This window comes from Brachyistius frenatus, unplaced genomic scaffold, assembly GCF_029030835.1.
Source record: "Brachyistius frenatus isolate BFR_SWC_R1_liver_20210118 unplaced genomic scaffold, ASM2903083v1 Contig_16, whole genome shotgun sequence".
Classification (NCBI taxonomy): domain Eukaryota; kingdom Metazoa; phylum Chordata; class Actinopteri; family Embiotocidae; genus Brachyistius; species Brachyistius frenatus.
The window spans coordinates 1,238,248-1,260,790 of NW_027210615.1; the positions used below are offsets into that span (position 1 = coordinate 1,238,248).

The window sequence follows — 22,543 nt, forward strand, 5'->3', positions numbered from 1 at the left end:
TGGTCCAGTGTGCTGTGCTCCCAGCGCAGTGCATGGCTTCCATCCCTATATGAACCATCAGTACAGTCAGATAGGAATAAAAAGCCATACAGTGCACTGGGCATTGGGAAGACTGGATTTTCAGAGCAAGGACACACGCACACACGCACACACACACACACACACACACACACATATATATATATATATATATATATATATATATATATATATATACAAACACACAGAGAGTCAGGTGATAGAAGGAGAAACATTTCCTGGTGACATCAAAACTGGAGAGCAGCAGTTGAAGGACAAGGACACCCAGAGAGGAAGACGAGCTGATAGGAGGTGACATGCGGCCCTGCATACAAGGTACATGCATACAAAATACAGCATCGCACGATGAAAAGAACTGATCAGAAGAAAGATCTGGTGTAAGTCAGATGAGATGCACACGAAGCCTCATCTAGGACGAGTGATGCTTGCCAGTGCTGAGGTGTGGCAACAGGTTTGACATCCACAAAGCAGCACAAAGTGGGGCTCATTATCCCCACAGCGCTGTCTTCAAGGCTGCTGGATTTCCAACTGTGCAGCTCCTGGCTCATGATTATAAAGACAGAGCGGCCCTGGTCTATGACATACATTCTTTTTCCAATACATATGAAGAATCTTGACCTGTTAATTTATACAGACGTATTTGAGATGGTGCAGTAACAGAAAGTTCCTTTTTGGAGATTGGGTTACCACACAGGTCGCTTCTCTTCCTTCATGTGTATCCATACAACATATTACACTCTGTTATCATCTCCTCCACCACAAGTACATCACTTTTGGCCCCTTCAGCTTTTCAAAGGGCAAAAATAACACATTTGGTAACAATTTTTTTTAATCTATAATGCACATACCTGTTCATTCATGGATGTCAAGAAAGACTCAGCCATGTGCCTATGCTAACAAATGTCAGGTACAGACAAAATGTTACAAAATGCTTTCATGTGTGTTCATTGAAACATATTTTGATCAAATTAGATATATTTTCTTTCATGAGAACACGTATTTTCAGGTTTTATAGCTCAAGTCTTCGTTATCTACAAATTGATTTGGGTCCATTTGATTTCATTCTGAAACATATTATCTACTATCTACTCTCTGCACATACTCTAATCTATGATTGCCTCTATAATATGTATTTTTTTATGGCATAAAAATTAAATGAGACATTCTATGTCAGTTTCAATCCAACTATTAGGATGGAATTCACATAGTTTTCTTGAAATCATTCCCTCTTTAAAAGGAGGTGCTCCAATTTTTCACCAATGAGCAATGGACGCACCTGTTGTCCTCTTGGAGAAGAACCCTGCTGCAAATACAGCCAGATTAACATGTTAGAAAACCCTGATATTGAGTATTCTTTTTCATTTCTATCACAAAAAACCCTGAATCCTTTAATCAAAAGTCACATTTTTGCGGGAAATCCTCCTCTTTCTGCTACTTATGGACATTTCCTGGAATATTGCTAAAACCAATGAAGGTTAAGACTGATTGCAGAGTCAATAACAAACAAATTTCTGCAGTGAAGGTTATGTTTGCTGCCTCTAAAGTGGAGTATGAAATTGGATCCTTTGCTGAATTTTTGGGCCTCATAAACCCCAGGAATGATTTGGAGGAGGATTGAGAATTTGGCAAGTGACTGCATTAAAATTAGAATAACCCCCCACCTCTCCCACCCTCCAAATCCCTACAAGTCTGGAGTAGGTATGTTATTATTGTTTTCTAAAGAAATAAAGCTTGAGAAAACCTTTCCTGTCGCGTCTTAAGAGGCTTCACAACTTCAAGGAGCGGATATGAAATAAATCAAATTACCGAGCTGTCAGTCAGGCCGTTAATTAGTACGACTCTAGCAGACTAAGTGGCATCAAAGCTGGAAACTCAAAGTAGAGACGACGAGAGGGACACACACACACACACACACACACACACACACACACACACACACACACACACACACACACACACACACACACACACACACACACACAAATCAGACAAAGCGGACAAATTCGTGGCTGAAAACATAACTACCGCAAATAAACCTCATCTCAGACGCTTCCTCACACAACCTCAAGACGAGCTGCTGCTATTTCTGGATCGTCACAGACGAGCAACAGCAGCCCGAGGTTAGGGGAGTGGGGGTTGGGGGGGCGATGAAGACGAAGAAGAGGAAGAGGAAGAAGAAGAGGCGAGCATCCATGCATCTGAGTCGGGACACCGCAGGTCCTCCCCTGACTCTGTACCCGCGTTCCCTGCGTCCTCTGGCCGGGCTGCATCTGCGGGCTTCTGCGCCCCCAACCTGGTGATCCGAGCAAACAAGGTCCGGTTTCAAACAGGTGGGCTCCGCGCTCATGCTTCTCTTCGAGGCCTGAGGAAATGTCCAAAATAGTAGCTTGTCCCCTGCCTAAGTCCTCTTGTCCAAAGAGACGAGACACCAGTGATGCTGCCGCTGCCACCGGTGGATATGTGGAGTTTGACCGCCCCTTTACGCATCTGTGCGTATTGCCATTCAGCGGCAGAGGCAAACAGACAGAGGAGGGAGAGGGAGAGAAAGTGAGAGGTGGGAGGGAAGTGTGGTGGAAAAGGACAGGAGGAGGAGGAGGGGGTGAGGTAACAAAAGCCCACGAGTGAGGAGGAGCCGACAAAAAAAGAGGGATGAGAGGAAAAAAAAAAAAAAAGCGAGAGGGGGCATCATCATACCTGAACAGGAGACCTCCCTCTGCTTGTGTGTGTGTGTGTGTATCTGTATGTGAGTGAGGACAGACACAGGGTGTGAGGGAGGGGAGGCTTATGTCGCCTCAGTGACGCGCAGTGTTAATAAAAGCGGGCAGAGGGGCTGAATAGGGCTCTTTTCTGTCTCATTCAAATACCGCCAGAAAGCACTTTCATTCTGCTGATAAAGTAGGGAGACAGTGTGTGTGTGGTGGCACGTTGAAGCGAGGGAATGTGTGAATGTGTGTGTTTCCATCTGCATCTCCATGTGTTTGCCCTCTCTCTCCCTCAGTCTCTTTCACTGGCATTTACACTGCGAACAGCCGGACAAACAGACGGCTGGGTGAACAGCCTGACGGACGGCTCATAAACAGAAACCTCCAATGTCATACTCTAAAAGAATAAATAAAAGAAAAGGAAGTAAAAAGAGAGCAAAAAAGGACAAATAACCAAGTAGTATAAGGTATAAGATGAGGTGGGAGACAGGTGGAGAAGAGGATAAGGAGAGACGGAGCAGCAAAAGAGGAAGATAACAGGCACTGTTTTTTCAGAGATAGTGGGGGAAACAAGAAGGAAGGAAATCAAAATATCCACAGACAAAACCACAGACAGACAAGATGAAGGCCAAAACAAAATGAGAAGACAAGGGCAAGAAAAAGAGAATAAGAGAGAAAATTGTGGGAGAACACTGCACGGGGATAAAGTGGAAATACTTGCTCTCAAACGGCCCTTCCTCCTCCTCCTCCTCCTCCTCCTCCTCCTCCTCTTCTTCTTCTCCTCCTCCTGTTCTCAGGGGCTCGGCTGGAGTTGCATTCCAACGCGTCGCTCTCAATCCCCGTTACTCCCGGCAACACAGCTCCTTGATCTGGTCCCACGTCATGCCGGGCACAAGAGGAGGAGGGATGGAGGAGGGGGAGGAGGAGGTGAAGGTGGGAGCCTTAAGGGGGGAGTGGAAGATGGGATGGATGAGAAAATGAGCAAGAAGGGGAGGTGGGGTGTAGAGGTGAGGACAGATGAGGGGAAGAAAATGAGGGAAGATGAGGAAGGATGTAAATTATTCTATTCTATTCTATTCTATTCTATTCTATTCTATTCTATTCTATTCTATTCTATTCTATTCTATTCTATTCTATTATTTTATTTTATTTTATTCTATTATTTCTATTATTATCTTATTGCTTCTGTATGCTGCTGTAGTGAAAAAATTTCCCCTCGGGGATTAATAAAGTAAATACCTACCTACCTACCTACCTAAAAGAGAAGTAGAAAGAGGGAGAAGGAGGAGGGAAGGAAGGAGGAAAAGAGGGTGAAAAGGGAGAGGTGTGAGAAAGCAAAGGAGCTGACAGAGGGCATGAAAGGGGAAGAGGATGAAGAGAAAGAAAAGAGAGAGTGAAAGGTAAGGCCCAGATAGAAGAGAAAAGGGGAACTGGTGAGGAGGAAAGGATAGAGAGGTGAGAAAGAGCAGGAGCGAGTATTTGTGGGGGAGAGGCAAAAGACAAAATTTAGAAGTCTCCACCCTGCCTGTCCTCCTCCTTCCTGATTATAAAATTAAAAATAAGATCACTGTTAAGGATCATTTGCTTCTCTTGAGGCCATTAAAGTGAAATGGGTTTGTGCTGAACTGCCTGCTTTAATAAAGTTCAATAAACTAGAATTAAAGAGACTGAATGTGGAGAGAATGATGGATCGTCCAATAAAGAAAAGTGAGAGGTGACACAGCACACGAGGGCTGAAGTAATACTTGAAAAGTTGTGTCGTTTGTTTTAAAATGCTTCTGCTATCAGGTTGAAAGGCGGGGGGTGGGGTTTGGGGGGGGGGGGGGGGGAGAGAAATTTGGCCAGTAAAAAAAACACGAAGTTTAGCTGATCGCAGGCGAATCGGTTTATAACATCTTGTTTGGCTCAACATCACCCAGGCACGTTGTAATCTAATATTCACAGTGTTTCGGTTGAATGCCAGAGATGAAAAGATGTCGAGTGACGAGTAATGAATTTCAATCATTTCTTAAGTAGCTTAGAGATGACTTTGATCCTTTCTCATCCCAGCTGACTGACAGCCACCAGTATAATGTCATATTTATCATTTATTAATATGGCAATAGTAGATTTTTGCGGCCACTCAACAGCAGTGGAAATAAGCTGTGAACACAATAGTGACATTTAATAGACAATTTATTTAGTTCACATTCGGCTCATAACAAGCAACATTATCATATATCTGTAGTGTTTCTGGCCCCGCTGTGAATTTAAATACTTTATCCTCCTCATTTATATTAGTGAGGCTAGGCTAAATAATAGAAACACCTCTGTGGTATAATGCAATGCAGTTCAGCAGCAGCACAAACTTAACTTTGAGAGATTAGCATCTCTGAAAGAGTTTCAACAAAAACTGAATCCTTAAACCTTCATGAAGAAAGGATGTAATGCAAGACTGCTGAATTAATACATTAGTTTTAGACACTTCGACCTAATAAACTGTTAACTGAGTGTATGTTCACAAGCATGTTGCTAACTTTGTCTGTCTGCTATTTTAATTCTGGACAATTTGTGTCTGTAGTTAGAGATTTCTCGCTGAAAACAGCTGCCTGCTGCATCTAGAGTGAAGTGAACCAAAACAGTAAGTTTGTAGAATGGAAAAACAAAACAGTGAGCTGAAAGGCACTAAAAAGCTTCATAGAGCTGAAGGGGACGACAGAGTCAGGGGTCACTCTGCAGATTCATCAGTATGTGCGACCCCTCTCATACAAGCAGCTGAGTGACTGTTAATAGGAACCTGTGGAGCGTATGACTTCTCGTAGCTCCAGTATGAACACCATGCTGCATGTCACCATAACCTGTGGCCTCCAGGATGCAGTAACAAACAATGATATGCAGCGATAGTTCAACAAAGGCTGGAAAAAAGAGGACTGTTGCCTTTTAGTAAATGTCAGCTTTGAAAATGTTTTTTTGAAGAGGGAAATGTATTCAACGTTTGTTAGAGCTCAAAAATACAAATGTTGCGTTCGGAGACTATAAAACATAACTTTTGGTCTCTTTACAAGAAAACACCACAAGGCACTTTTATTAAAGCAATATTGATTGTGGCAGTTTTAAAATAGGCTTAGTACAAAAGGAAAATATACTGAACCTCATCAACAAGACATGGCTCACAGACTGTAAACTATGGGATGGATCAGCTTGTGTCTCAGAGAGACAACAGCTTGCAGAGTTTCATTCTCCAAAGTCTCCAGCACTCCTTCAAGTTGCAGTAAAATCAGAGGATATGAGCTGGATGAAAACCTGCAAACTGGAGACTCTTGATGGAAAATGCTTGGCCACCTGTGCCCTCAAGGCCCAAGAAATGACTGAGATGGAGCTTTAAGAAACCTCATTACATTCAAGCGTTGTTGCTTTAATGAAAGCCAATAAGATGTCACAAAAACTGACACTGCAGTGGCAGCTTTAGTCACCGAACCAGACAAGACTGAGAGCGTCCCAAGTGATCTGTGTGAGGAAATTGACGCAGCTATGCAACATGCAAAGTATAAGACCGTTTTAAACAGGAGAAACAGTTACATGTTACATTCGTTAAAAAAAAACAACCTAGAGGATGAAATCACTGCTGATCATGTTGTTAAGTTGGAGTCAAAAGTAACATCTCAGGGGAGAATGTTTTTACAAATAAAACATTAGATTGGATCAGACTGTGTCTAAAAATGGACATCAACCTTGAGGAGACCAATTTGGGGCTACGTGATGACCACACTGGGCTGATGAGATTCAGTATTCATGGATGCTGTGTGCTTAAATAGGGATCCTAACATGATAAACCATGTGGTAGACCATGGAGGGTTACCACATGGGGTAAAAACACATGCATTTTACATGTGAAAACTCATGTTGACATGCATCCCATGCGAAAAAATGGGACACTGTGTTTGTTTTTTCTGTAAGAGAAATGAAGGTCAAAGGTCAACTCATCTGGATTTTGAAGGCCAAACTGACACCAATATTTTCAGTTACTTAACTTGATTGTGATTATACCACAAACAATGACGTTTTTTTTTTTTTTTTTTGCTGAGAATGTGTTTATTTTCAGATCTTAATAGCTTTTAAAATAGCAGAAAAATGCAGGAAAGTAAATCTCAAAACAAAGGATAAAAATCAGTTATGAAGAAAAAAATCTGATTCCTCATGTTGACAAGAGTTGCCCTGCTCCAAAATGTCAAATGTCATCAGTGTCCAGTTTTTATTTTATACCTCAAACACTCGAACAGATCTGTGCATCTTGAGGACCCAAATAAATACCAACGGTATCCTAAATGAAAAATGTCACATCAGATATATTCAGCTCTGAATTGGTGAACAAACTGTAACAAATATTACTTTAAACTTTGTGGATGCTCTGAGGGCTCTTTATGCATACAGCATGGAGCATTGTGTAATTCTATATCAGTGAAAGGCTTCTGACAGATTCCATTTCTCTCACATCTTAAATGTCTCTTCAGAACAGTAATGGACATGTTGGAGTGCCCTTTACCTGGATTCATCACAACAAATAGGTTGGTCGCCCTTCATAGATCAAGTGCAAATAGGAGAAACATGGCAGAGATAAGATTTCAGTCACTCTAACAGTCAATCATGAGTATTTGTGATATCAAACAGGCAGTTTGGAGTGATACCAGTTGCCATTTTGTTACCGACTGTTCACAGTAACACTAATTCAAGCTTTCATGTTTGAACCCCTGCTGTCAGGTGTGTGTGTGTGTGTGTGTGTGTGTGTGTGTGTGTGTGTGTGTGTGTGTGTGTGTGTGTGTGTGTGTGTGTGTGTGTGTGTGTGTGTGTGTGTGTGTGTGTGTGTGTGTGTGTGTGTGTGTGTGTGTGCATAACACTTTGTGGTGGACAGCATGGTGGTGCAACTTGTGTGGAATAAACAGAAGAACTGGGAAGCCAGCATAAGCAACAACAGCAAAAATGGATGAACACAGAAAGCAATAAAATCCAAGGAAGAAGATGACAGGTGATCTTTGGAGAATGCAGTAAACAAGGATGACAAAAATTGCTGCTTAAAACTACTTGACACACGAAAAGAATACAAAGTCTTTGTGGATCTAAGAGGCTTTATGTAGGCAGAAATGGGCTTTGAGCAAAATGAAATGCTACCATCAATATGCACACAGTGAAAATGCAAACAAGTTGATGCTGATGTCTACCAGCACACACGCTAACACAAAGTCCAACTGAGGTCGACGGAGATGTCCTTAGTTATGAGGGTATTTGGTCGTAAATCAAAGTAGAGGCCAAAGTAGTCACGAAGTTGCGAGATTACTTTAATGCTTCAGAATATGAATGTTTGTTGCAAATTTAACATCTCTACACAAGTTGTTGAGACATTAAAGGAATAATAATCTTGGAGATTTTCATTTAAAATTTAACATTCATTACTTTCAAGCCCTTGCTAAACAATTTCACAGTGATTATAAAGCTTATTACTCTCAGATAAATCTATCTGCATTTCACTGTATACAGATTTTTTTAAATCTGGTGTCTGGTGAGATACTGACTGGATGGGTTCAAACAGTAGAGACTTACACCAGCTAAGCTGGCTAACTTCCACGTTAGCCTTATGCTAACTGGAATAGGAATAAAATAATTTAATCGTGCGTCCCTTCTGGATTTTCCAAATATTAGCGAATATAGTTGAAAAAAAAATTCTGATAGTCAAACTAATGATTTCACAAGGGTTGTGACGTTCAAAACAATTTATCCACCATTTTACAGCTGCAACAGTAACAAAGGAGTGTGCTACAGAGGAGCCAACGATGTAGGCATGTGTCAACAGCGCTTTTGTAAAAGCTCTCACTGACAGAAGGGGGAGACAAAAGTTCCGCTCTCCAGATTTAAATAAATGTCCGTTAGGGCATGATCTATCACCGAATGAGGCAATACAATGCTGATTAAGCCTGTGGCCTGTTCATGAAAGCCTTTACAGTTCTAGTATTGCGAACTGAATGAGCTGAGTGCCTGTGGCGACATTACCGCAATTAAATCACACACTGACATGTTTTCCATCACTAAGCAGTGGTTGCTCCTCCGGAGAGAGTAAGCGGGGCTAACGCAACAGGCTCCGACTCGATCTTCTACTGTCAACTGACTGATGTCACACAGGTGACACAGTTTGGATCACTGGAAAGTAAAATGCAAAAACACCTGCAATATCCTCTAAACAGCACCCACAAACAAACCAACATTGTTGTCAGTGGGAAAAAAAAAAAGATGTTATAGATTTACACTTAAAGCTGTGCAGTCGGAGGTAATAGATATGTAAAGTATAAAACATGGTTAGTTATTCTTCTCATTTTCTCCTTTTTTCTGTTCGACTTTATAAACGTATATGTCTCCGAGCACGATTTATGAGTTGGTTCATTTGCGCAGGCAACTGTAGTAAAAAGGCAATAATGTTCAGAGGGCTGTGTTGTACTGTGAATATGGATGTGAAGATGATGCATCAGGCAGCAATGATGCATAACAGAGATCTTACAGCTGTGATCAAACACGTAGCAGTCAATCTAGAAATGGCAAGAATTTTAATTTCTTACGCTGTGCTAAAAAAAAATACGTGTTATGTCGTAGTTGGAAAACAATGTACTGTATGTTTGGTATATAGATTTTACCTCTCAGAGAAGGACAGGAGGGTCCGTTCACATCATTAGAACGATTTATTTTGAAGAAGCAAAATAAGAAAAGGTTATTTTAAATGCTTTCTCTTAATGCCTTAATCTTACAAGAAGGGGCTATGAACTGAGAAGAAACTGTGTAGACAGTGTGGCTGTGTGTTTTCTTACGTTCAAATCTACTGTCACAAATGATCATTAGTGGAAGATCAAAATAATTCCAAAGAAAAAAACAGACAGAGGGAGAAAAAGAGAAAGGATGTGTCTTTTGATCATTGGTTTGATCATTGCTTTAGGCGTTTGAGCCTTTGAAAAAAGAAAGGGAGTATTAGGTTTTTATGTTTCCTACAAACTCTGGCTGCCTCTACATGACCGTGGCGCGCTCTATGATTATATACAGAACATTAGTGGGGTAAGATAGGTGAGCAAAGAGAGGAGGAGAAGTGATAAAAGATTGAAATTGGTGAGTGAAAGGAAAAAAATCAGCAGAAAATGAATAGTGCGAAGCAGAATTGAACACAACAGAAGAGAATAAGCTGCAATAGAAAAACATGAAATATGAATAGGCCCTTGATGATATTCCCACTCTATCTGCCTGTCAGTGGGACTTCATTGACATTCAGGGGAGAGCTCCCCTTCTAGCAGCACATATCAAAAGGCAGTGTTATGATCAATAAACATGCCATGGGAATCAAAGCTTTTTTCTTTGATAGCATTGGTCATTTGCCCAGAAACTGTTTGGAAGTGGGAGCCGGCTTTGAAGGCAGTCTGGTATGAGTCACTGGTTACATTTACAAGAGAGCAGAAAATCAGATTTTTTTTTAACCTTTTGTGTGTCAGCTGAGCCGCTGATCCTCTTGTCGCCGTCTCAACAGCGGAGAATGAGATGCCGGGGCATCTCGTCGCAGTTTAGACGGCCTTGAAAAGAGCAGCTGTAAAAAAGAAAGTTGGGATTGATTGTAAAAAATGTCTATAAACACCTTGCACCCGTCTACTTTCTGATTGATAATACTGCAGTAATAACAAATTGTGTGACATTTCTGAGTTAACCTGTGGGTTTAGGACTGATTGAGTGTTTGGAACTGCATGAAAATGACGTACATAAAACCCCTGAGCGCTAAAAATATTTCCTGGACTTGAGCTGTGTCATTCTCAGGTAAAAATACCACATAAATGATATGATTAAATACAGTTTTATCAGGTTGTTGAGGTCCAGAGACTCATGAAATTAATCCCACTGACACATGACACATTTTAAATTCAAGTAAAATATTAAACTAAAACGCTCTGTATGGCATAAAAATCAACCTGCAGAGATTTCAAATGTCCTTGAAGGGTCACTCTGAACATTAAATGACATGTCTTTTTTTGTGTGTAATCCTAGCAGCATGGCATTGGTGGTGATGTCTGTCTGTCTGTCTGTCTGTCTGACGGTCGGACTGACATACTTAATAACTGCCGGATGCATGCGCTGGATGATCCATGACACAATCTGAAATTAATAGAAACAATTGACACCTGTGCTTTAGGATATTTGTTGGCAGTGACGTGGTTTATATACTTGAGGTGTAAATGATGAGCTAAAAGATGCAAAACCACAGGAATCCTCCTCCATTACATCTAATCATTTTCACTCCATTTCTCCTGGAGGGTAACGGTGGCAGCAGGCTGAGCAAAATCGCGAAGACGTCCCTCTGTCCAGCCACATCCAACTGATTTTTCTGGGGAATTTCAGGCCAGATGTGATTAGTAATAACACAAAAAAAAAATATCAACTGGTTCTTTTCAGGTAATTTTCCTCTGAGCCCATCATCCCGTCCCAAAGAGCTAACAGTCACAAAGGAAATTCGATTGGGCCGTATGGAATGATGACTTGTTCTCATCCCAAGGTGTCAAATTTGTTTCGTCAAAGCCCGCTGACATCTTAGATATATGTACAAGATACCTCAGGTTTAGGCACCAAAACTACTTGGTTACAAAAAGTATTTGTTTGTAAAATACATCTACACCAGTTACATACATCTAGTAAGTAACTTTACGTACATTGCGTAAGTTAAATACCCTACGTTACTTCTTAAAAGAAATCCAAGATGATTTTGGTTTCTCATGGACTCGAACAGTCATCTTCTGGTTGAAAGTCCTGTGTTTGCTCCATCAAACCATCACCCCCTCATCAACTTTCTTGATCATCACATGACCTCCTTCTTCAACCCGGTTAGTCACCATGCCATGGGAATGGCAACGGGACGGATCCTTTAAAGCTAACAGTATGGTGGGCTGCCATATATCGTTTTTACGCTATGGATGATTCATTTTGAGATTGTACAATCTTTTGAACTCAGCTTTGTTATTTTAGATTGAATAAAGTCCATAAGCGGCGCTCGGCCATCAGGTATGGGAAAGCTACATTGTATCGGCGGGGCACAATCAAAGTCCCAGCCCACCGGTGTTCCTGATGGCCAGTCTGACTTTGAGCTTTTAACTCAAAACACTACAAACATCTTTGAATGCTATTAACTTTGCCATGAAAATAATGTTGACTGTCTGACTGTCCCACAACACCCACCAAGGGCTTGACTGTAGTAGGCGAACATCATCTGTTGCCCAGCAGCAAACACAGTATGTAAATTAAGAAACAAAAGGATCTTAAATTACCATAAATTGTTATCAAAAAAAGAAATTTGAGGTATCATGTGTGCCAGAAGTATACTGTCAAAAAAACAAACATTTTATGCAGACATATTCATAGCGCCGCCTATGATAAAGGCTCTTCTGCATTATATTCCTCTGTCTTTGCCATCCTCCTCCTCTTCCTCACAGATGAACTTTCATCGCAAATAAGAAAAATAACATCAAAACTGCAATTATCTGTTCTTTTTTAAACACACTGCTGAGTCGCATTAAAGACCGTCTGAAGTCCATCTCTGAAGAGGCGATCAGTCCCGGTGGCTGCCCGGCTGCTCATCACACTTCTATTAGCACTGGAGCCAAATGCTGCGGCAATTACTATCACTGTCATGGCAAACACAAGTGGCACAATCCTGGTGATTAGACTCAGGATCTGACACACTCTCATGAAAATGCAGACACACGCACATGGTTGTAACTTGGCTAAGCGGTGGCTCCATCGCCGTGCCACACTCAGCCACCTGCTGCCGTCTCCGTACCTTCGTTTCGGGCAGGAACACAACAGTGCCTGAGACGTTAGACATTAGTCATTAATTGAGCTTAATCGATTCATTGTTTAATTGTCTGAGACCAACCTAATGATTATGCCAAACTCAAGAGCACTAAACACCTGGCTGCAATATACCCGACGCCAGGAATTTCTTAATCTAAGGGTGGGGACTGGAAATGGGTCACGGGCTCTCCTCTGGCGGCTCCATGTGTGGTGAGAGCAGGTAACTTTTAATGAAGCCAGGGGCGAGGCCAGACTTGAATCCACAGTTAAAAACTTTTTAAACACATATTCAGAGGTGTGTATCACTATCCCTCACAAAAAGCACTCAGGTTTTATACCCCTGATAACTTGAGAGTAATTTAGAGTTAGGATTTGGATTCATGCTGAAAATGAGAATTCGAGTTTGGGCTCACGAATGAATTCAGTCGCTGTAATTGTCTGCACACCCACAGTAATACAAAGATGTGTGTGTGTGTGTGTGTGTGTGTGTGTGTGTGTGTGTGTGTGTGTGTGTGTGTGTGTGTGTGTGTGTGTGTGTGTGTGTGTGTGTGTGTGTGTGTGCCTGTGTGTGTGAGCGTGTCGCAAAACTCCAATTACCACAACTATGACACTCTTGTTTGGCAGGGCTGCGACAGTTGGCTAAAATCTCCAGGATTTGTTAGGTGAGTGTGCACACACACATTAACACATGTATTCACTGTGCCAGTCGGTCTGCTACTGATTCAGGAGGCCTATGCGGCCGTTGACAGTCAGATCGGATAAAAAGGCCATGTGGATGGAGTCTGGGACGATGAGAGGAGGGATGCATGCGACAGGGGGGCAGTGGTGGTTCGGGGGGTTATTGGGTGGACGACTGCCCACCCTTTGTGCTCCAAATCCGGGGGAATCTGCTAGCCATTGTGGCTCCCTGCTTGTTCACCAGCCAGAGAGCTGAGAGAGGGGATTTCAGCTCCACAGAGCCGATGACTAGCAGGCTTTTTTTTTTTTTTAATCGTCCTCTCTGGGTTTCTCTCTTGCTCTTTTATCCTCTCTGTCTTTTCTCGCTGTCTCTCTGCTTTGTTCTGGATGCAGTGCACAGTCAGCCCCGGCCAGCTATACAATAATCTGTGAGTGACTGACGTTACTGATCCAGGTCTGCGGTGTGATTTAGGTTTTAGGGATATCACCTGTGTGCACTGTAGAGCATGTGCTGCTGCTGCTGCTTATAGTAGTTTGTGTAGGCAGTTTCGTGCCACACTTTTACATTTCACCCTGATTAGGTAGCAAGACATAAATAGCTTGTCTGCGTTTAGTCCAGGCTATTTTTGTTGAGTCAAAATCCAGGCTTATCCTGTTATTACCAGCACAGCACTGTTTCCCCCCCAAGTCGTCAGCGTGGAGAAGCCTCTGAAACAGCATGTATACTGTCAGACATCAGACAAGTCTCAGTTGACACCAATACTAATGAGCTGCTTTCAGGTGGGCTGGCCGTGTCTCAAGGCAGACCGATGCAACAAATTCCATCGGTATAAGAAACTTCTGTAAGAATATATTTAATATGACACGAACAGATTTAAATCTGCTCCCAGATGAAATTAAATGAGAGATTTCATAGTTTGCAGTGACATTTGTTTTAGAAACAGTCAAGCTTAGAGGGCTGCAGCTTTAAACAACACTTTCATATTTGAGGAATTTGTCTGCTCTTCTGAGGCTCCTGGAGTTGCTATATAGTGTCGTTACTGAAGTTTGAGTCTGTCTTCCTCCAGGACTTCTATGCAAGGAGCTTATTACGTCATAACAGTTATATAAATAAACACTTCTGTGGGTCGTAGTTGAGGGTGGGAACAAATTATCTTTAGGACTTCTTGTAAAGTGTTTGTTGAAGCAACAAATCTAGATCGACAGAAATGTTTTGTATTTCTAGAGTGGTTTGCATTAAATTTGGTTTATAGGAAAATGGTGGCTATTTCATACACTTTCAGCTTGGAAACATGGGTTATTTACATTATCCACAATGCAACTTCAAGACGGTGTGCAATGCTATTTTGTTAATCTTCAGGTTTGTAGTGTTCAAAGCCAACCAACATTTATGTTCAGCATCATTTCTAACATTCAGTGTTATGGTGGACATCAATACTTTGATGGTCAACAGCTTACTGACTGTTGTTTGATTCATGAACTGAGAAAACAAGGACATTTAATGCTCAAAATCTGACCATACCTCAGTCTGAGTGCCTTGTTCAGGTTCAGTATAAGTGGAGTATCTAATTCTAAATTCAACTCTCTGGTGAAAAATATAGCAGATTTATGATCTACAAAGGCTCTGCAGCTGATAGGGGGGTTGTCAAGTTAGAGGTCAAAATATTTCCTGATGTGGGATTCAAAGCATTTTTAGCTTGTTGTACATCTCAGCATGTTAGAGATGTGGGGGAATAATCAGTAGTGAGTAATACAGAACAGCATCTCTGGGGGCGACAAGTTAGAAAACAAATGGGGTGTCATGCTTTTGTTGTATTGGTGCAGATGTCTGTGTGTGTGTGTGTCAGTGTACATGCCTGTGTGGGTTTGGTTCCAGTCTCGTGCTGAGCTGTCGCGTCTCTCTGCTCCATTTCCTGTCTCTCTGCTCTTTGGTCTGTCACAAGGCCCGGAGGAGGGGATGTGGATGTGGATGTGAAAGGAGGTTGGATGCCCGGACTCCCTTAAAAAAAAGAAAGAGACGTAACATGAATCAGTGGTTCATGATGAAGAGAGGGAGGAGGTTGGATTTACTCTAGTAATCGCAGGGACAGCGGTCCAGCAGCATATAGTTCTTGATTGGGGTTTGTAACCCCCAAAATAAAATGTAAAGCTTCGAAGAATTGCTGTAATGGCACTATTCTGGTGGTGAAAGTGACACCAACAGCATCTTCTAAAGACCATCTGGAGACTGAGATTCATGTAGAAATACCAGAGTTAAAAAGTAAAAGCAAACTGCATCACATTTATCCTTGAAGAACTGCTTAAAGAAAAGAGGGGAGAAAAATGAAAGGAGAATCAGAAGGAGGGGAGACTAAAGTAGAATTGGGGGAATGAGAAAGCAAATATTTTATTAAAGCATCATAAGAGAAAGAGATGAAGGAAAAAGAAGGACAAGCCTGTTTTCCAATGCATTTTCCAATCTGCTATACTTTATTCCACTCTCACTTTATCAGTTACTCTTCTTGATTTCGTTCTCCACTGCAAACAGTCCCCTTTAATGCGATGTTGTTAAACTACCAGGACGTCATCTTCAACATGACACATAGACTCGCTGGACCCATTTTGTTGACAACCAAACCAGAGAAATATCTCCCCAGTTTACCATGGCGTGGTTTTGTGCATTAAAGTATCCCAGTGAATTAAAAAAAATATTTCAGCTGCTATAGTTAGCTTGGCTAGTTAATAACGTTGGGTTTGTACCAGGTACTGTCCACAATCAATGACTGACAGCTCAATGGAAAACTAGCACAAGTGAGTCGAATCAAAGCGAGCTGCTGCTACCAGCTAAAATGGTGCTCGAGTAAGAAGAAACGCTACCAAATGTCCTGAAAAATCTGTTTCTGCAAATTCATACACAAATTGTATACAATTATGACCACACTTAGTTGCCTTGTTCGGTTTAATGTAGCAGATTTGTGCAATAAAAACAAAAATAATGAGATTAGATGTTGTAATATGTGTATGTCATTAATTGCTAAGTAGATGTTAGTGTAATTTTAATGTAGCTGCATTTAAATTGAATTTGTAGAGCACGTTGAAACCTGACATGCAAAAGGAGTTATGCTACAGGAAGGGGAGTAGAGCTACAACAATATGAATAATATGTAAGATGGAAAAAGAGTTAAGATGGATAAGACGGATGAAGGAGCGAAAGATTCACAAGCATTGCATAAAATGATCCAGTAAATGTAAACAATGAAAGTCAATGAGCAGAAGGCAAACAGGCTGAACTAAAAGTCTCCGACAGTGAATCTAACAACAACGGCAGCAGAGTATGAATGAATTTAAAGAAAGACAGTGTGACCCAGCACCAGAAACATGACCAAAAAAATGCAGTGTAACAGCAAGAAGAGTCAGGCGGAGAGGAGGAAGAAGGAGACAACAAGTGGTGCTACATTAAACGGAAAACTTATAATCTAGAAACTGAGGAAGCCGAAACAGCAGAGGAATACACAGCGCGATGTAAAGAAACAAAAAAGAAAAGAAAAGGATAAGGAATTGAAGGGATGAAAGACACAAAGCAGGAGAGGAATAGCGTGCATGTATGTGTGTATGTATATGTGTGTGTGAAATCCTGTATGAGCCGTGTGGAGCGCGGGCTGCATGGCTGAGCAATTTCTGTCCAGTTGACTGGTTGTGTGAGTGTGTACGGTAGGGGGTCCCAGGGAGGGCTTTGATCATTACCGAGTGTGACAGAAGAGTTCTGACAGAGAGGTAACCCCTCAACCCAACACACACACACACACACACACACACACACACACACACACACACACACACACACACACACACACACACACACACACACACACACACACACACACACACACACACACACACACACACACACACACACACACACACGGCACAAGCAACAACATCACCATGACCACTAATGTTACTTCTATATATGGGCAGGAGCAGAGATGTTGCAGAGGGTGAACCTAAAGTCAGTTTATCAGCTTTCTGCTGTTTAAACTGTTTGCTTTATAGTTTTTATCTGACTTGTTTTTCAAACTGAAAAAGGACCAAAACTAACAAGTGTGTGGTCACTTAAACTAAGATCATGACATACAGATGCTTATTTTCTCAGATTTATTTGAACAGTCAAACGTCCCATTTACAAGGTGCTGAAAAGAAGAGAAGCCAGTTCATTTTCACACATCTGAAAACCAGTAACAGTGAAGATTTCTGTCATTGTCCTTGACAGTGCTAAACAAACACGTCCACCCTGAATATTCTGAGCAAAAACCAACTAAGAAGAGAGATGTCGATTTATTATGGTAAAGGTGGAGTCATTTTAACTTTTTTCAGCGTCAACAAATTCGGAAATGAGATTTCAGCTTTATCTATCGTGAACGGTTCCTGTTAAAAAGAAAAACTATGTTTCGGGGACATGTTGCTGAGCATTATCAGTGGTGCAGTTTGGTAGTTTGATGATAAGACTAAAGGTGCAGTGCTAGGCTGTGGGTGGGATTAAGTGTAGTGTCCACACCATGTAGTGCAGTAGCACATAATTCAGACCTCCCCAAGCGGACTTTAAGTAAGTAATCAGGAACAAAAATAAAAGGTGTGAAATGAAAAATCATGACAGTCACAAACACTCAAAAGTGACTCATTGTACAATCAGAATTTAAATCATAAAGATCTGATAACATTTGAACAATGGGATTTGCTCCCATTCAGCCCATAAACTGCATAAAATGCATAAGTGCCTGAAAGTGTAACACCGCTGAGGGCCACAAGAGGCTGACTCCAAAATACCTCTGGCTCCAATTGACTCCCATTAAAAAAGCATGAACTTCTCCCATGAAATGTAAAGACAATCATTTTTTCCACAAATCACGATGGTGTTATGAGCTAAATTCACTCCTTCTGATCAGTGCATCTAAAAATAATTCCATCATTAATTAGATACTAGGTCTCAAAGAGAGGTATGTTTACGGCCGTGCTGGTTTGATTGATTGGTTTGATTGGGTGGGTGTAGTTTAATAGTGTTCTCAGTCAGATCCACCACTCGCTCCTCTCCATCTCCACCTTTGCCACCAAATAGATTCTCTTCAAGCTCCAAAACACCAAGATACCGTCGTCAGAAATACCAGACTTCAAAACGTCAGTTTACAGCCCAATGGGTGACGTCACGGTTTACCGCCACTTGATTCAACCTTAGAAGAATTCGTGAGGTTAGACACAGTTTATGGGTTGGGCACTGATGTTTGTCAGTACGGGTTGGCTGTCAGTCACTGATTAAACTGTACCCACCTTACCTCACTCACACACCACAGTTAAGACCTGTACAACAACAGTATGCTGTGTAAACACACAAATTCACACTCGACCACATTCTCTTGTGTATGCTTTCAAATTTTACACAAAATCTCACAATTGCACATATATGTCCACTGCATGGAATTCAAATGTGCTATTTTCTAATATAAGTCCAACCACACCAAGGAACACACCTGATATCAGCGGGTCAGAAAATGGAAATAAGTTGAAGGCACAGTGCTCCTTAAAATTAACAAAATCCTATACAAATCAAAAATGATCCTGCACAGCTTGAAGCAGCAGAATAATAGTTTCCTCATTTCTGTTTACAATTTGGTGTATAGCAATTTAAAGTGTGCTTGACAGTTTGCAGTGAAACTGTATTATTTTTCATAGTTAAAAAAAAAAAAATTCTCCTGAAAAAGACCAAAAGTGACCCTAACGGCGATCAAACCCACAGACTATGTGAAGAAAAAAAAAAACAGCCTGTGCACACCCTCGCTCTAATAATAGAACATTAATTTCCCAATTTATTTTGTCTCTAGTTGCCAGCCTGCCAGTCCTTCAGGTGTTTTCATTCAGGTTCAGGTTTCTCAGACACTCTGTGAACTGGTAATTAGTTTCTCCTGGCTTTCTGTCTCATTGCCCCTGTGTGTGTGTGTGTGTGTGTGTGTGTGTGTGTGTGTGTGTGTGTGTGTGTGTGTGTGTGTGTGTGTGTGTGTGTGTGTGTGTGTGTGTGTGTGTGTGTGTGTGTGTGTGTGTGTGTGTGTGTGTGTGTGTGTGTGTGTGCGTGTTTGTGCGTGCGTGCGTGAGTCACAACCAGACAGAAATCAATTTCAGGCGGAGATCTATCAGCTTTTGTAGCCAGCGATCCAATCATCAAATAATGCATCTGATATCACGCTGTCGAGGTGGTCTGTTCGGGGAATGATTCACTCTCTCTCTTTCTTCTCTCGCTCGCTCTCTTGTTCACTTTCTCATTCTGTCTCTCTGTTCAATTCTTGTCTCACCACCACACCTGCAGCGTCTCGCACAATCTGTCTCTCACACACACACACACACACACACACACACACACACACACACACACACACACACACACACACACACACACACACACACACACACACACACACACACACACACACACACACACTACACAGACACACACACGGCGAGGTGATGGATAGTATTTGGAAACACGACTTCACCTGAGTATTACCAGGGGAAAAACCCTCCTTCAGATTCTTTTACGCTGTTAGATATCATCAGTCTGATATGTTTACAGCACGCCCGGAGATATTTTCAGATGAGGCGCTGTGATTTATCTATTTTTCTCCTGAACCTGCTTTGTCTACCTCTAATTCAGTTAGTGATTTCCTACATCTCCCAAAACACACTGACAATGCATCCAACTGCGTTACCAACAGGTGGAAAGATCAAGAGTGACAACAGTGAGAGCAAGTGTTTCTTTTTAAATGTGATCTCTCTGCCTCCTCTCATTTAAAACACTTGTGTTTCTGCTGCACTGTTTTCTCTCTCATTACAGCTCCTGTGCAGGAAGTGTGCATCTACCTCTGGTGCATGGTGGGAGAAATTGATCACAACATTGTTGAATGTTGGTGCTGATCTATAACGAAACCCTCATTTTTAGACTCTAATTAACGAAATCTAAATGATCACCCAGAATCCCTCTCTGTAATATTATTATTGTAGTGACTGTAGTGACCGGGTCAGTTGCTGAGATCTGGACACACGGCGAGTTTACTGTAAAGAAGTCCGATGGCGAAACAAACACAGGCCAAATGAAAGCTTTATATTTGGAAGACTGACTTTCTCACATTTGTACCTTTGTTGTCCATCATATTCCAGTGCAACGATGGACAATTACTCACATTTCAGGTGTACCTACTTTCAGTTTTACCTTTTACCTCCAATTAAAATGGAAATGGTTTTGAGGACCGGCTTAAAGTGTTGGCTCGTTTTCAACTTGATTACCGTGTTGCTGTGGCCACAGATTTTTGCAATTGCTATTGAGAGCACGATGCTACCAGAATTTATGTAATGGCCAAAACTAAACAAATAAGAGCTAAGTTGTAAAAAAAATCATGTGCCATATGTCAGTTAGTCCATTGCTCCAACACTTAAAATGTTGCAATAGTTACTATACAGTACAGACTTAAAATTTTGCACAGATAGTTATCGTCCCTAGATGATGAATTTTAATCACTTTGTTGACCCCTGACTTTTCATCCAACAGGCATGTCTAAATCTCCAGTAGTATATGACAAGATGACCTAATAAACTGGCTGCAATCGTACTGGCTTCATGCTAATATTAGAATGAAAACATGGTAAAATGTACAAGCCCACATTACTATGCAAAATCAAATTTTAAATATTGTGAGATGGAGAATTTTTGAAAGTTTTTGCAATTATATCTTGAGCTACTGCCAATACTGGAGTGAAAAAACTGGTATTTGAATTCCATGTTTATTAATCACAATGTTTTTTTCTGATTCAGATACATGTGAAGACTAAACACAAATTTTCTCTAATTACTTGAAACTTAAATTGTACTGGCTTGACGAATGCACTCTCCTAGTAGTTTCTAGTTATAAAAAAATATGTTCTGCACACACACAGACATACACAAAGTATTACCACTCTACAACGTGTTCTCAGAATACTTCAGAGTGTAGACCATTTCCCTGTGAGGGTGTTAACAGGTTTTCTTCCCCCTCCACTTGAGTGTGTATCTATCTAACTGTGTGTGTCTCTGTGTGTGTGTCAGGCTAAGAGCTGTGCGTCTTTCAGGCTGGAGTGCCACACACCTGCAGCTTGGCATCATGTGTGTATTTTCATGCATGGATTGTGTGTGTAGCCAAGCAGCAGCTGAATGTGTGTTTACCAGCTGTATTCACTAAAGTGATTGAGTGTTTGCCACATATAGAGTGTGTTGAAGTTCGTGTATGTGTGTGTGTATGTGTTTGTGTGTGTTTGTGTGTTGAGTGTTAAGCACTGATGTCATAATGCATTGAGACAGACAGCCTCTCCCACTGTGATGTAGTCATGGTTACCACATGAAGACAAATGCTGTAAATATCTCTATTTACCATCAGTTCACCACACACACACAGACACACACAGACACACACACACACACAACCGTGGACATATGGTATGTACACACACACACACACACACACACACACACACACACACACACACACACACACACACACACACACACACACCCTCTCTCTCTCACCCTCACATTTTACAAAGTGTGATACACACACACATAAACCCATTAACACCCAATCACTTTCACACATAGGTTCAAAAACAGAACACAAACACACACCGATCATTTACTTCACCACCCATCCAAATATATTCTAAATGCACGCACATCTCTGTCTTACAACACACAATTATCTTTCGACCCTGGTGAATTATCATTCACTCATTTACACACATCACTCCTCCTCTTGCTTCATTTGCGGCCTCACTCTCTGTCTCCTTCAGGAGAAAGGTCAGTTCTCACCAGGAGACCCACCGGCCTGTCAGAGAGAGCGAGAGAGGAGGAGGAGGAACGATGGACCACAGTCCACACTCAGCCGGCCAGATTTATACATAAATGACACGCAGGTCATATTCATAAAGATCTCCCATCACACTTAAACAGATAAACAATAGGTAAAATGGATTAATGTCCTTATTTGCATCCAATTTTCAATCTTTAAATAGTTAAGTCTCAGAAAATATGTGGTGAAGACACAGCGCACGCACACACTCTACTGAACGTCAGACAGATAAATCTCTTGTGACCCTGTGATCGTCTCCATGGTGTTTCAGTATGGCTGAATTTACAATGAGCTTGTTCTCATTCATGCATTTGTTTCGTTTCTTTTGTGAGAGCTTTTGACCATGGCGGGTCATGACTATTAATCAGTCTCATCACTATTGTACTGTATG

The 22,543-nt window shown here is 41.4% G+C and overlaps 1 protein-coding gene across 1 annotated transcript in view; it reads left to right on the plus strand.

Moving 5' to 3' along the window:
- Positions 1-2,186: 2,186 nt before the first annotated feature.
- LOC138618401 (hyaluronidase-2) overlaps positions 2,187-22,543 on the plus strand; it is a 69,746-nt gene continuing 49,389 nt past the window's right edge. The window contains 2 exon segments of the mRNA XM_069694139.1: positions 2,187-2,335; positions 3,602-3,674. Of these exon segments, the coding sequence (XP_069550240.1) occupies positions 2,187-2,335; positions 3,602-3,674 (222 nt within the window).